At 40.2% G+C, this 15,410-nt stretch overlaps 1 protein-coding gene across 3 annotated transcripts; it reads right to left on the bottom strand.

Moving 5' to 3' along the window:
* Positions 1–2,415: 2,415 nt before the first annotated feature.
* LOC135510851 (poly(rC)-binding protein 3-like) lies at positions 2,416–13,640 on the bottom strand. 3 transcript variants are annotated; one of them, XM_064932136.1, is made up of 13 exons: positions 13,214–13,640; positions 11,945–11,987; positions 10,474–10,596; positions 10,287–10,343; positions 10,013–10,129; positions 9,683–9,814; positions 8,911–9,039; positions 8,577–8,675; positions 7,404–7,445; positions 6,860–6,935; positions 6,094–6,146; positions 5,560–5,729; positions 2,416–2,804 (listed from the first exon to the last, which is right to left on the bottom strand). In XM_064932136.1, exons 3-13 carry the CDS (start codon positions 10,549–10,551, stop codon positions 2,768–2,770), a joined length of 990 nt encoding a protein of 329 aa, XP_064788208.1. In that variant the 5' UTR covers positions 10,552–10,596; positions 11,945–11,987; positions 13,214–13,640; the 3' UTR covers positions 2,416–2,767. The 3 variants fall into 3 exon arrangements, with proteins under 3 accessions (XP_064788208.1, XP_064788210.1, XP_064788209.1); XM_064932137.1 differs by lacking the exon at positions 2,416–2,804 and having other exon boundaries at positions 4,951–5,729; positions 13,214–13,639; XM_064932138.1 differs by lacking the exons at positions 2,416–2,804; positions 11,945–11,987; positions 13,214–13,640 and adding an exon at positions 3,156–5,043 and having other exon boundaries at positions 10,474–10,573.
* Between the last annotated feature and the right edge of the window lie 1,770 nt (positions 13,641–15,410).

The following is a 15,410-nucleotide window of genomic DNA, read 5'->3' as shown; positions in this document are numbered from 1 at the left end:
TTTAATTTTACTATTTTCTACATTGTGTGCAAAGCTGTCATCAGGGGTCATCAAAGGGTGGTTACTTTGAAGAATCTGAAATATAAAATATAAATATTTTGGTTACTACATGATTCCAGGTGTGTTATTTCATAGTTTTGATGACTTTACTATTATTCTACAATGTAGAAAATAGTAAAAATAAAGAAAAACCCTTCAATGAGTAGGTCTGTTAAAAAATAAAAAATAAAATTACACTTGAAATGAGTACTGTAGGTGTGTCCAAACTTTTGACTGGTACTGTAAATCGATCAACAGAGATTTCACCAGTGAGACTACAGAGTACTCTATTAGCAAAAAAATGTGTATAGGGTCTTTAAAAGGTTTGTGTATCCAATCATGCGCCAACCTGAACTACAAGTAACTGACAAAATAAAGCAAACAGGGGCACCACGAGCCAAAACAGCTTCAATGCACCTTGGCATAGATTCTACAAGTGTCTGGAACTTTATTGGGACACCATTCTTCCATGAGGAATGGCATCATTTGGTTGTTGATGGTGGTGGAAAACGCTGTCTCAGCCACCGCTCCAGAATCTCCCATAAGTCTTCACTTCACATGTGGTGACAGAGACGGCCAAGGCATATGGTTTACATCGTTTTCATGCTCATCAAACTATTCAGTGACCAGTCGTGCCCTCTGGATGGGGGCATTGTCATCCTATGGGGACATAGCCATGGTAGCCAAAAGAATGGCCTGCCCATCATTTTATACAGTACATGAACCTAAGCATGATGGGATGTTAATTGCTTAATTAACTCAGGACCCAATCTGTGCGGAAGCACCTGCTTTCAATATACTTTGCATCCCTGATTTACTCAGATGTTTCCATTATTTTGGCAGTTAGCTGTATACCTATATTAGACTTTTTGTATTGTTAGGTTCTTATTTTTCAGAGTAAATAACTCACAGACACTAGAGAAGCTTAACAAAGTTTAATTCTTCCCAAAGGGTCGTTACTGCTGTAATTCAGACAAAAAAACAAACATTTCACACAAGCAGTGATATTTAACCCTTTCTCCTAGGCTCAGTTTCCTCCTCCACAACTGAACAGCCAATGCATCCCTGCTGCTAGACAGAACCTTAGTGATATCTGTTATTCCTCACTTCATCTGTCCTGACCTCTGCCCCAAAGTGCTCACTCCTCCCCAACTCAAGGCTGTCATGGTGATTGATACCAGACTGTGTCTCTCCTCCTCCCAGATGATCCCTGGTGGCTAACAATAACATATCCTGACATAATGTAAACGTTATACATGACCCTCTCTCCCCCAGTGACATTTGTTCTTTTCTAAGACCGCCACCCGTCTCCCCTTATCAATGCCTGCCACATGTAATCGCTTCCCTGCACTCATCACATTCCAAGCTTAGTTAGCACACACTATATGCCTTCCTCCTATAACCCTTGACTTCTGTTTTAGACCCTCAACCTTATCACTCCATCAGTGCAATTAATAAGTAACATGTTTCATATTCCCAGAACCTAACAGTATGTTCAGAAAGTCTTATGACAAAGTCTAGCCAAGATATAAGTCTTGAAACTCCATATCTCAAACACTGTGTCATGCAACTCTGTACAATTTTTCCCCATAGGAATGCTACAGTATATATATATGTGGCTTAGTTCCTAGAGAAAGGTTATTTTGACAAAAATAACCCAGACGTTAATATACAATGAATTATTGAAAAATAGTCTAGCAAAGTGGAAAGGCATGTCGACTAAATTACCATACCATATCTCAGGCAGACAGGCATGTGCACAGATAGGGCTCTACCTGTGCAGAGCACATGCCCCTTAGGCCTTCCAGTCTCCAAAGTGCCCTTTTGGTTAGTGGTATATTTCCCCCACACAAAAAAAAAATGTTGCGTATAGATTTTTTAACGTTGTTGTTCAGAACCCACTGTTCGCAAGTCGTCGTGATGTCATCATGTTCGCCCTGCCCCACCCAGTCTGTTGGTTTGCTCCTGTTGATCTGCCCTGTACAGAGCTCGAGTGCGCCCGGTTGTGCCTGTTTCCCAGTCTGCCCTGTAGGAGATTGCGGGTGCCCAGTATTCAAACATGCATGGCTTGAGACATGCGGTCACCTGTCGAGTGTGTGCAGCTAGCTACCTAGTTTAAAATATCAACAGTACTGTCACAGAAGCAGAACAGTTGATTAACACCTGGGCTTTTTCATTTTGAGCACTTGTCCCCTGAAAGGTCTGTGCACAGCCCTGCCATATCTGAATTATGGCTCACTCTTCATGTGAATGAGAAAAGATACTGTATATGAAAACAACAATTACTAATATTGAGGGGTAGTCTAATCTCAAGTGTGTAAATTGTTTGATTTTGCTGTGCAATAAAAAAGGAGAAATTACTCATTTGTATTCGTAAAAAGCTTGATTTATTTAAAAGTAATTTCATGTCTGGGACAAATATAACAAATCATAAGAGCTCATCAACAAAGCTAAGAGTAGAACCTAATTAAAAACACGAGCATAAACATAACGTGGTTACAATAGTGTGCTGCATCAACCACAGATATTGAGTGCAGAGTGGAATATGAATTGGACTGTAGAGGTTTGTTCATTATGACTTCAGTTCTGAGAAAACCAAGCGGCAAAAACAGAACTATAGGAATTAGTTAGGCCAGTCCCACTCTACAGGATTTTTGAGTAGATTCAAAGCCACAAGAATCCAACGTGGCTTTAGAGTAATCCCATCAGCACTGCATGTGCAACAATACTACAGAGCACCCAAGTCTGTAACCACTGACGAGAGCCTATTGGAGGAGGAGGAAGAAACATGACCAAGCGGAAAAACCGTTGTTACAGTAAACTTCACTGTAATAACTTTACTTGACAACCAGCATCATAAATGTTCACGTTCGCGGTCATAAACATGTCATACACATGTCATAATATGTCATAACAGCTGACATAACTTGTCATAACCTGTTATAATAGATTTAGACCTGTTGTGACATATATTGCATTATTTTATGGCTGGTTATGACACCTACATAAGAGTGTCAAAACACTCAAAAGCTGCCACACAAGGCAAAACATTCCATTACATCCTAGCCTACGTGTCAACAGTATGTTTATGTATGTGATATAAAAAATGAAAAAAAATGGAATTCTCACTTTAATTGCGCACACATTGATGTCGGACGTGCACCTACCCCAATGCTCTGTTGCTGATGACTGGGATGAATGCAGGATCAGATTGCAGGAGCAGGACAAGACACCCTCTTTTTGATTGATGACTGATATCAGGGCATGTACGTGATAGGCCAATCTGGCTTGTCTGATTATGATGGTCGTGATGCTTCGTGACAGTTTCATAAATTGTATTTTCTTAGTCCACGTAAAGTGTCACAGGGAGGTCATCATGCTTCACGGCAGTGCAATAAACTTCATTTTCTACGAGATCATTTTTGAAAAATGACGATAAAAAAAGAAGCATGACTGTAACAAAAATATATTACCACAACAAAGGATTTCAGAAAGAAACATTCAAACAAAAGGAAACGTCTTGGCAGTGAAAAAACTCATTTGAATAAATGTGGGTTTTGACACTCTGATGTAGGTGTCATAACCAGCCATAAAATAACACAATATATGTCACAAGAGGTGTAAATATATGGGTCATGACAGTGTTATGACCATATTATAACAGGTTATGACACATTATGTCAGCTGTTATGACATATTATGACATGGTTATGGCCATGGGTGTCAAGTAAAGTATTACCTAACAGTTACCCTACCGATAGAATGCAGCTGCTACAACGTCAATTCTGGTTTGGAACTGGCTTTTTCCTAACCACATCATTGGCCAACTGTTTATAGCGATTCAAAACAAAATACAGTACATCATATCTGAGAAAACTGTTCTGCTGGAAGGATCCGCTGTGTCTGTGCATCACATACTGTAAGCTTGAGAAATGCCTGTGTATTGTTGTGTATGTTCTGATACACAAGTAGGTATTTCGCTTTAGTTACAGTTGCAAACAAAACTGTTACACTACTGTGTGTGTGTGTGTGTGTGTGTGTGTGTGTGTGTGTGTGTGTGTGTGTGTGTGTGTGTGTGTGTGTGTGTCAAACAGCTGAAAGCCTTATCCTGCAATCTAGAGAATAATCATTATGCTTAATTATATGCCAAAAATATGTTTATTTTTTTCTGCATATCTCAGCATACCTCTTATATGCTTTTCTGCTGCTCTGCTAAAGTCTGGGTAAAATATTTTAATTCATGTGAGTTTTATTCAGTACATTTAGCAACTACTTGCTTTTCTAAAGTGTAGCAATCTTGCCAGCAGGAAACCTTGTTAACGAGCTACTCTAACTTTATTTACATCCTGAAATGGTTTCTTGGTAGCTAGTAATGAGGGTAGTAGATTGGGAACCTATCTGTGCTACCTAAAGCCAACTTCATAAAATTGCTAGGTGGCTAGTAGTATCACAGAGAAACAACAACAACATATTTTTCAACAAGACAAATCTGAGGGGGAACACGCCCCTGTCCCCCCTACGGGCATGAGGCCTCTGCATACAGTCAATATATCTCAATCAAGCTTTGCAACAGGGAACAAGTGTTATGCAGTACTGACCCCAAACGTGTTTTTGGAAGGAGAATTCAATTCTTATCCCACATGTCAATATGGGGCAAACTTCTGGCGCTCAGGTTTTTTCATGCCAGCAGTAGGAATCTTAGTGGTGTAAGGGGATAGACCTTGCAGGAGCCCTGAGGCAGCTGCTGGGTGCATAGCCAGCATAGGGAGCGTTTTCATGCCAAGCAGACTGGAAACGGGGACAGCATAGTGCTGGGTGGGGATGGACTGTAAGGTGGAGGGGGAGTGCATGTTAATGGTGCCAGGGACTTGGGTGGTGGCAGCCATGACAGCCATAGAGGTGGGTGTGGAGACAGTGGGAGCAGACTGAGAGAAGCTCATATTGTTGAGGTCAACAGATGACGCAGAGGAAGCAGCCTGCATGGTGTATTTAGCCATCTCTAAGCTGTAAACAGATACAGGGAAGGTAGCCATTTTTGGAAAGGATGGGGTTGGGAGAAGATGGGAAGGTAGGGTTCAGCAAAGGAGTTAAGGGGAGGCATATCCAAAGAAAGGCGGGAAGAGAATGGGTAAAGCATGGGAGGAGAGTGAGAGAAAGGGAAAAAAAGAATCAAATGAGGAATGTTATGTGTTAAAAGCAGTAAGACAAAAACATGTTCATGCTTTTGTGAGTTTGGATCACTGGATTGTATGTAGACCCCAAGGCACTTAGATAATATGTCATGCTTTTCCCTAAAACAAAACAATTCCATCCTTCCTTCCTGTCAACACTGTTACATTGAGTATTTTGTCTGTTGTTTGACTGTCGTGTCTGTTGTTAGACTGTTTTATGTTGTTTGACTATCTTGCCTGTTTTGTTCTCTATTTTCAGTTGGGTCTTGTCAGTTGCCTGTCATGTACTGTAGTGCCTCATGGGTCACAACTCACAACTGACCTGTTAGAGGTAGTGAGGCAGTCTTACCTGACATTGATGAGGTAGTGTGCCACACTGATGCTGGTTGGAGAGCCTATGATTGTGACTTGGCGCATGGGCGATCCGTCCGTGGCACTGGCTATCTTGATGTGAGCTCCTGACACCTGGCGAATCTCATTGATCTTGCTGCCTTGTCTGCCAATTATGCTGCCAATAAACTGAGGAGGAAAAGGTAGGAAAGTGACAAATTGAAGTCAAAAGATGTGTCACACGTTTCTCTCGTGGATTTTATCAGTCCAATTAAAACATCTGCACCCTCCATAATGTTATCTCCACAATTTGGGACATCTGAAAAATATTCTCGCCAGCCTGGACATGTGACAATTGGAGATCTGTCCTAAAGATAAGAGTAGAACGTCATGTAAAGAGACAGCATTCAGTTGGCTTCCGTATCACAACAACGACAACAACGATCCATTTCAGCTGTCCTTCTCTGTTTGAGCGCAGCGGAACCGGTGCCTAAATGACTGCCATCTGTAGTCTGTACCTTGTATGACGCTGAGAAGACTGAGCAAGACTTACGTCGTTGGGTATCGCCAGCTCCTGAGAACTTGTGGCGACAGAGGCATCCATTCCTGCAGAGTAGGACATAGTACTGTTTCCGGTATGCACTGAAAGTCGTGGCATTGCACGTCACTGTATATGTATGATCCCTGAGACATGACATTCATCAATTGTTTGGTCACCTTTAATTAAAGACTTCAAATCACATTGCATGTACATCTAACACGAAAGCACCAAGCGACTTAACAGCTGTGATTATAAAATGCATGCAATTATACATAATGATAGATGAATAATATACCTTCGCATTTCAATCTGTGAATGTATCCTTTGGAATGCATACATGTTCAGCAATACCCTGTCTTTTTTTAAATTTATCAAACAATTGGAATAATTCAATAATTCTCACTGTTTGAATATTGTGGGTTTTTTTCTCGGTTGGCTGCTTCTTTGTTGTGAGATAGAATACATGGGGTGGTATAGGTCAGGGATGGTAGGGAGGACATTAGAGACAGAGGAGAATCATTGCCAAGGTTAAGGAGAGGGGTCTGTGAGATGAGGGTTCTGTAAGATGTAGGCTACCACCTCGTAAAAATTGCTCTATCTTTACAGACATACAGTAAAACCTACACATGCAAAAGAAGATGTGGTCTTTCCAGAAGCAGAAGAGGGTTTTTGATTGGTGTGATGAGCACAGAAGAAGAAAGAGGAGCACAGAGAGAGAGAGAGAGAGAGAGAGAGAGAGGGATATGATGGACTTTCCCAGGGAGCCTTGGGTACGTACCAGGGAAGGTAGGGTTGCTTTGCCCAAGGGAAGGGAGGGGGATATGCTGCATAGCCAACTGGTGAAGCTTGGTCAACTGCAGGGTAGGAAGGAAGTTAGAACTAACCAATCAAACTGGATTATTTCAGCGGAGCTGACAGCTATAGCTACAATACAGAGCCAATCTTAAATTCAAAACACAGAGTTCAGAATGTGTGTTAGTTTGGTGAAGAATTCGACGTTTGACATCAGAATCAGAATTATGCTGGCTTGTCATGGAAGTGATGAGATTCTTCAATATTAGATGTGGTATTTCTATGAGCAAGAGGTGCCAAGTTACCGTTAGCTTTTTTTTGTCATGGTCCCTTTCTTTTCTCACACTCTTCTGAAACAAAGCAAGCTGCTATGCTCGTGTTAATAAACACCACAGTACAGGATAGTGTTAGTGTTTCCTCCTTGTTAATGAGTGCACTGAGGGCATAGTGGTGGCTTGGAAGTTGGTGGTGGTTGTGGGCAGGAGTGGGTCATTGGGGTGGGTGTTATTGGATCAGACAAATGCACTTACATCTTGATGTGGAAACGCATACTGTCCTTGAATTGTGAAGGCCTGCAAAAATGGGATACAGGAGTGGGGTATTATAACTGTTTGACCATTTCTCCTCTTGTCCCTTTATGATTATTTTCTAAATGGTTGCAACACATGAAGATTTGATGTAGATCCCATGCTGCTTTGGTCACATTCCCACAATCTGTAGCTACTACTACGTCTATGTTTCGATCCACCTAATTTAATCGAAAGGTTATTCATTTCATTTTTTTGGTTTCGCTATGCCTAGGATGTCCAATCAGATACACACATTTGTGAAAGGTCATAATGGATTTGTCTGTATGTAAAATGGGAGCAATAACGGATAATGCCACATGGCAAAGCGAGAGGTTTAAGTGCCATATTTTGTCTAGCGTTGATGCCCATCTGTACACTGCTGTCATTTGTAACGTGGCGATGTGCTTACTAACTGCTGTGTAATTATATGACAGCTCTGACCGGAGACTATAGACGTTTAAAGTCAACTGGCAGCAGCAATTTCTCATCTGACCACTCACATACTCCAAATAGTGGAGAGACATCAATATATGCGGATGCTTCCCTCTAGTGGTGAAAAGATGCACTGCATGTTTTTTGGGCTAAATGAGCATTGCGTGACATTTCCGAATGTTTTTGTAGCCTAAACTCCAATTACATTTCTTAACTTGATTACTCGGAATCAAAAAAGGCCAGGAAGATGCAGAATCTACCTTTTAATTGGAATAACAGGAAATGCAATTCATGTCCATGAAATTCCGAGAATGAGCGGAATGAGTGCCTAGTTTGCATTTTTCCCAGAGCTCATTTTAATTACAAGCAGGTATGGTAATGAATATACAACAACATTATGTGGCTAGTAGCTGTCCTTCCAGCCTTCCATCGCCATGTAACAGGTTCCTGTCTATCATTTTCAAGGAATGAATTGGAATACACAGACACGTAAACAATTCTAATGGACATGCAAGTTTTTTAGAACAAGGTTATCGTACATTTCCTGAACATAACATCATCAGCCTTTGAAGGCTATTTGATCACCTGCCATCACTTGCCAATCATCAGCGCCAAGGGGCTGATGTATATATATATTTTTTTATCTTACTGTATTGTATTCAAGTGTAACTTTTGTACAGACAACAACAACAAAAAACTCACTTGTGAAGCATGTTGTTGTTGTTGTTGTTGAAATACTGGATGGCCGGCTCCTGGCATGGTCTTGGGGCGATATGGGATAGTTGCTCCTTTGGGCGGTGACTGAAGGCACAACCAACCAACAAACAGCAATGACTGATCAGACAAACACATCACTACCAACTGCAACTAGTTAGATCCCATTGTTTCTTAGGCCCTGATATGGCTGTAGTCTCAATTATTATGGTGTAGTTAGATACCATAATTATCAAGCCTTGAGTCGTTTCAGGTCTGGATATAAATTTGAACAATTGGATGCTATAATAATACTGTATTTGAAATGTATTGGCTTGCTTACTTCCAGAATGACAGAGCAGATGTGTCTGACACACTGTGTGATGGCCTGAGGAGTGCCTGAGATAGTGACAGCTCTCTCAGTGGATTCTGGCAGCATGTCCCCTGCAACCTGCACCTGAGCACCTGTGGTCTGAACATCACATACAATGGGAGTCAATTACAAAGAGAGGCCATCATTTGTCAAAAGATTCCTTTTGATCATGTATTATTCATATATAACTGTACAATGTCTGAATTTCTATTTATTTTTGTTGACATACACAATGTATATGTTGTACAAATGAGTCTCTTGTGACACTGCTAGCCAGTGCACACACAAGATTTGGTTTCTGTGTTCCGAGATTATGTCAACATAAATATTTGACACCCAATTACTTGGAGAGTGCAATCCTCCTTCATAGTTAATGTACTATGTTTACTATGAGGATTTAGCACCCAATTCCATGGATGAATGCGAATGTTTGCGTGACCACAATGTTTGGTACTCCGGGCTTATCAGTCTCCCTGAATAGTGTCGCTTGGTGCTGGTGCTTCATTGTAATTCATTTACCTGAGGCTGTTTCATTGGGTGATTGAAAGGTTAGGATGGGATCATCAAATGTAGCCTGATCCCAGATATATGCTGTATAAACAACTCCTACAGTCATTAGTTGGCTATACAGCACAAACAGATCTGGGACCAGGCTAAATCAAATGAGCTCCCGCTAGGACAAAATTGTTGTCAAGAGAGACAGAAAGTAATTGAGAGATGCTTCGGGCCTAGCTTCTTCTACCTCTCTGATCTCCTTGATCTTGGAGCCTCCTTTGCCTATCAAGGAGCCACACTGACTCCCTGGGAACACAAGGCGGAGTGTCACTGGAGGATGGCTTGTTACCGTGCTGTTTGTCATTGCAGCTGTAATGTCCTGAAATAGAGGTTAAGACCGTTTTCAGGTTATCAAAATATAGGGGGTGAAATCTCAGAAATTCTAACACGTTCCTGACAAAATCTTTTGTATTGTATCATTCATTGAAGCCAAAGTGAGGGAATTAAGTACATTTTTACTTGTAAGATATTAACATAAGGACACACCAGATTACATGGTAGCAGAGTCTTTTGTTACCTCCTCAAACTTCTCAGCGATCATAGAGAAAGCTTTGAAGATGCCCTCTGTTGGTCCTGTGATGGTAACAATCCTCTCTGGAGAAGATCCCTCCGAAATGTTGATGCGAGCGCCACTCTAGAAACACAGTTGTCATTTTAGGTGAGTCATGTAAAAAAATACCCTTTTCCTGAAAGCATATTCCAATTCTATTGAAATTAGCACTTTATTTCATTTGTTTTATCAGAAAACATGTTTTTTTATATATATATACAGTTGTAAGGACACGACTAACCTCCTCTCTCATCTTTTTGACGGTTTCCCCTTTCTTTCCAATTATGCTGCCCACTTCCTGTTAACAATGAGACACCAAACAAACATATAAATCAATGAAATTATGACATTCAAACATTTTTAACGTGATCCGCAATCGGTATCATGTAAAAGAATAGAGATATGTTGCAATGATGTGACGTGTTTACCTTCCCATGCATCAGAAGCCGTAACGTGAGGGTAACATTCAGCCCCCCCTCTGAGGCCCCACCTTCCTTGTCAGACATATTCACACTTATCAACGGTCTAGACACTCAGCTTCATACAACACTCTGTAGACATAAAGAGGGACCCAATTCACATGAAACTGGCATAGTCAATTGATTTTTATTCAGTCAGTCATAAAATGAAATTAGAAAGCCCTTCACGACCCTTGAAATGCATCCAGTGTAACATGCAATCAATACAACTATGTGTGGAGGCTTTCCCAGAATGAATGAGACAATGAATTTGTCATTTTACGATTAGAGAGTTGTCCCTACAGTGAATGCAATTGTCTTTGAATTTATCCTCAGGTTTTTGCCACATCACTTAAAAGTGAAATCCAAGCCTCCAGAGTTAATTGTGCCCACGTATCGGTAAGCAGACATAGTTACTTATTTCTTTAACATTAGCCCTATGATGCAAGGCTTATCATTATGATCCTGTTTTAGTGGTTGATATCTGTGACTGGGTCAAATTTGCTTTGCCGCTGGTGTGATGCTCACATTGGACTCTCTCATTAGTTCCAGCTAAACAGAACTTGTGAGACTGTTCTTTGATTAGATAGAAATACAAAAGGAGCTGTTTGTGTCCTACAGGGCTGGAGATCAAGTGATGTCTGTGTGACCGTCTCTAATAATACCCTAGTAATATCACACTGTGGGAACACAATGTCCCACTGTTCCCATGTACCCTTCATCCTATACCCAGAACCACAGAGGAATGTCTCTGAATGTAAGACAGACAGGCGTGGGACACTCAAATATGAACATATTACTTTACTCTGTTGGTGAGTGTGAAGGGACAGAATCCTTCTTTCCACAATCCAAAATTCTATCAAAACTTCCCCTAATCTAATCAGATGTAGGATAATTTTTTATCACTATTTTGTTGCTGAGAATTTTAACTTGTAGTGTACTTGAGGTTTAAAAAGGCTTCTAAAGTTTTTAATTTTCATTTAAAAAAATCAGATTTGATTTACCCTAATGATAAATGTCTCAATCCCTACACCCCCCCCCCCCCCCATTAACTACAATCCATTACAACGCCAACGCTTTAAACATAACTGTATTTGTCTTTTTTGTATCTTATCAAATGTGTCATGCATGATCTTTGACCAGGAGCGGACTGGCCATCTGGCATTTCGGGCAAATGCCAAATGGGCTGGTCAATTTTTAACCCAGTGGACCTAACTTGGGTTTTTCACACAAAATGATCATTATCTGGCTAATAATGTGGGCCTCAAGAAAATAAATAGGCCGGTGTGTGGTCTTGAGGAAAATAAATAGGCCGGTGTGTGGTCTTGAGGAAAATAAATAGGCCGGTGTGTGGTCTTGAGGAAAATAAATGGTCTGGTTTGTTAGAAATCCCAGGGCTGATTTCTGGTCCAATTCCACCCTTTGCCCCAAAGATACTTACCTACACCAATAGATGAAGACAACGCTTTGCCGGCATGCCACACCTAAGAAAGACATGGAAGCAACAAGGATTACACACAATGGTGATGGGTAAAATAATGTTTGAGTTTGACAATAACATGTCATTTACATTCAAACAGTACTGTATATGATTCTTTAATTATAATTGCTTCAACATTCATTGCTAAGTCAAGCCTGGGTCAATTCCCAGCAAGCAATGCAAACATCTTCACTCCATATAGAAAATAATATAATATTTCTGCAGACAATAATATTAGGAATTCAAAGAGTTGTTGAGCAGCAGGGTATATATAGCCTAACAAGAGTGATTCCCTTCTCTGTGTCATTATAATTACACTAAATGCATCCAACAAACAGCAACATCCCAGCCTAATCCTATAGGCCCGGATTTGTTTGGTTAATGCTTAAGACCCTTTTGACCCACTTCAGTCACCTCTAGCATGTCAGCACCCACTCAAGACGACAGAACAAAACGCTCCACGGGAGCAGCCATGAGCATGATTTAACAATTGAACATGTACAGCGACAAAAATGTGTTGATAAAAATCTAATCTTTGTAACCAAACTGGAATTACACTTCAGGGAACACAGGTACTCTTGACTAACTGATTTTCAGGACAATATGAGGATTTTGAATTTGATCTTGTTGAAGAAATGGAACGATATTAATATTGAAATTGAAAGCTTATCATGAGACAAGTGACTTTGCTCGGAGGCTAACTCTCCACCTCATAATTGTGTGTGATAGGGCCTACATAGCATTGTATTACAATCGGAGCATTTTAAAACCTTCCTCCCACTTCATGAAATGAGATTAGGCCCATCTTAATGTGTGGATAAAAGTTCCTCCTCGTATACAAGGGCATTGAACATTGGCAAATATATGAATATTCAAACCCACAATATTTGACCAAAAGCCTTGCTTGAGTTTCATCAATTAAATTCAGTACTGTAGATTCAATGGAATTGCATTGCATCTAACAATAAGGGTTTAGAAATTCAATGACATGGGTAGCTAAGTCTGTGTCAACTCAGGGCAACCGGCTATTGGGCAATTTATTTGTAAGTTGTTAAAAGAACAGGGGATTAAGGTCTACGGTTGAATAAGACTTCTGTAGTTTTCTTATTTGCAATATTATTACCAAGGGAAACATGAATAGCTGCAAAGCCTAATCCTCTATTAGCTACATTGGTTGAGGAACCTGTAATGTAAAAAATAAAAAATAAACTATTAGTATAAAACACTAACCTGCTGTTTTAGTATAAATATTTGTTCCTCTTCCTCTCTTCTTTGTCACTCCAGAATGAGTAGTCCCCTAGTTTTACAGTCCTCGTTAAATGTTTGACCCCCTTTGTTGTCAGTTATTGCACAGAGAAGGGACAGATGGCTTTCTGTGCCCTTAGCCCGGCTGGCTGGATTGAGGCTGGCTTTGCTATTTGTCCGTCCCCCTAGCTTAGCCCTAGATAAGCCCCTACGCAGGGCAAGTGAACCTGCATCTCTCCATGTCAGTGACACAAGGGAGGCATCGCTCTGTGGAGTGAGGGCAGAGCAAAGTGGCTCTTCTGCAGGACACTGTCCTGAGAGAGCTATAATTACAGTGACTGCATGGAGGACATTGTAGAAGTCTAACAATTTATGGTCAACAAAATAATTAACGAGAAAATCCCGTAGAAACTCTTTGTAAACTACATCACTAAATTGTTGGTTGTTTAGATTCTCTGACAGATTAGCAAGCTGCTCCCTACTTCAGTAAAGTTAAACACATCACATCAGAAAAATGGAGACAGAACTGACAATGGAGAGTGTAGTTATGTTTGGAGAGACAACCATAATGTCTTCATGGGGTGCTTTACCCTCACTCTGCCCCTCCCCCACGCCAAGCCCTTACAACCAGTAATGAGGCAATAATGGATACAATATAGCCCTTCTGCCCATAAAGCTGCATTCAGCTGAGCCACCAAATTGTGAAGGGAAATTAATCAGTGAAGCATAAGTGGCATATTTAATTACTGCTGCATCGCTGCATGATAGGGAGACAATAATGGCCTCTGTGAACTTCTCACATCACATGCTTCCAGACCATGTGCTTTGGCCTCCCTACTTTAAAAAAAAAACGCAATTTGTCTCCAACATTGTCCCATGAGTTGGTGTAAATGTGGGTATGTGTTTACAGTTTTTTTCAATGTTAGTGGTATATTTTCGCAACTTTAAGTACAAATCTTTAAACTGATAACATTTGAGAAATATGTCAGTCTTACAGTTTCATTATACTGACACAGTACATGCAGGACCATGACCCAGAACACACCTCCAGCCTTTGTAAGGGCTATTTGACCTAGAAGGAGAGTCATGGAGTGCTGCATCAGATGACCTGGCCTCCATAGTCACCTGACCTCAACCAAATTGAGATGGTTTGGGATGAGTTGGACCACAGATTGAACGAAAAGCAGCCAACAAGTGCTCAGCATATGTGGGAACTCCTTCAAGTGTTGGAAAAGCATTCCAGGTGAAGCTGGTTGAGAGAATGCCAAGCATGTGCAAATCTGTCATCAAGGCAACGGGTGGCTACTTCGAAGATTCTCAAGTATATTTTGATTTGTTTAACACTTTATTGGTTACTATATGATTCCATATCTGTTATTTCATAGTTTATGTCTTCACTATTATTCCACAATGTAGAAAATAGTAAAAATAAAGAAAAATCCTGGAATGAGTAGGTGTGTCCACACTTTTGACTGGTACTGTACGTAGGGCAAATCATCAGAAATAGGGTTATTGTAAAGTAGTTGGCTGCTGTAAAAACATAGCACAGTGTTGTATGTCATTTCTGCCACATGCACCATTGTACAAGATCACCTTTTCTACATAACTTGTCAATTGATACAGCATCGCCTGTATCTCTGCTTGAAATTCATCAGCTTACAGTGTAAAAAAATGTAATATTGTTATCCACAACCCAGGTACTTCAGCAGTGCATTACACAATAATTCCAAATTGTAGCACATACTGTACAGTGACTACACTTTGTCCTTTTGAAGCACACTGGCTGATGGGAATGGTGATGTAGTATTTACATTCACATCCTTATAGGATTTGGTTTTACCTTCTAACATAAATTGATGTCAAATTGATACATTTAAATATAGAAATTGTTCAGCAGTTAAACTATACAGTTGTTTTTTATCACCTGGAATTTTAAATTCTCTTCGTACAAAACTCCAAACAGTTAACACATGTAACGCAGCAAGAGTCATATTCAAAACGTTTTATTGTGCATTCATTTTATTTGAAGACATCTTTCACCACCATTGATAATCCAAAATACCAGGAGAACATTGATTTAATCACCAAAACACAACATAATGAACATCAATTTAGTTATTATAACAGACAGTTAATTCAATAGAATAAAATGCAACATGCTGTACATATTTCAAAATTGGCC

The sequence above is a fragment of the Oncorhynchus masou genome, chromosome 23 (assembly GCF_036934945.1).
Source record: "Oncorhynchus masou masou isolate Uvic2021 chromosome 23, UVic_Omas_1.1, whole genome shotgun sequence".
NCBI classification, from domain to species: Eukaryota; Metazoa; Chordata; class Actinopteri; order Salmoniformes; family Salmonidae; genus Oncorhynchus; species Oncorhynchus masou.
This window is presented reverse-complemented; position numbering and strand designations above follow the sequence as displayed.

What these genes read in the sequence shown, in the direction of transcription:
- LOC135510851 (XM_064932138.1), bottom strand. Translation starts at nt 10,551, where the DNA reads ATGTCTGACAAGGAAGGTGGGGCCTCAGAGGGGGGGCTGAATGTTACC. An exon ending in TCAAAAAGATGAGAGAGGAG is followed by an intron (nt 10,130 to 10,286) that starts GTTAGTCGTGTC and finishes CTGTGTTTCTAG; the next exon opens with AGTGGCGCTCGCATCAACAT. An exon ending in AGATCAAGGAGATCAGAGAG is followed by an intron (nt 9,040 to 9,682) that starts GTAGAAGAAGCT and finishes TGTGATGTTCAG; the next exon opens with ACCACAGGTGCTCAGGTGCA.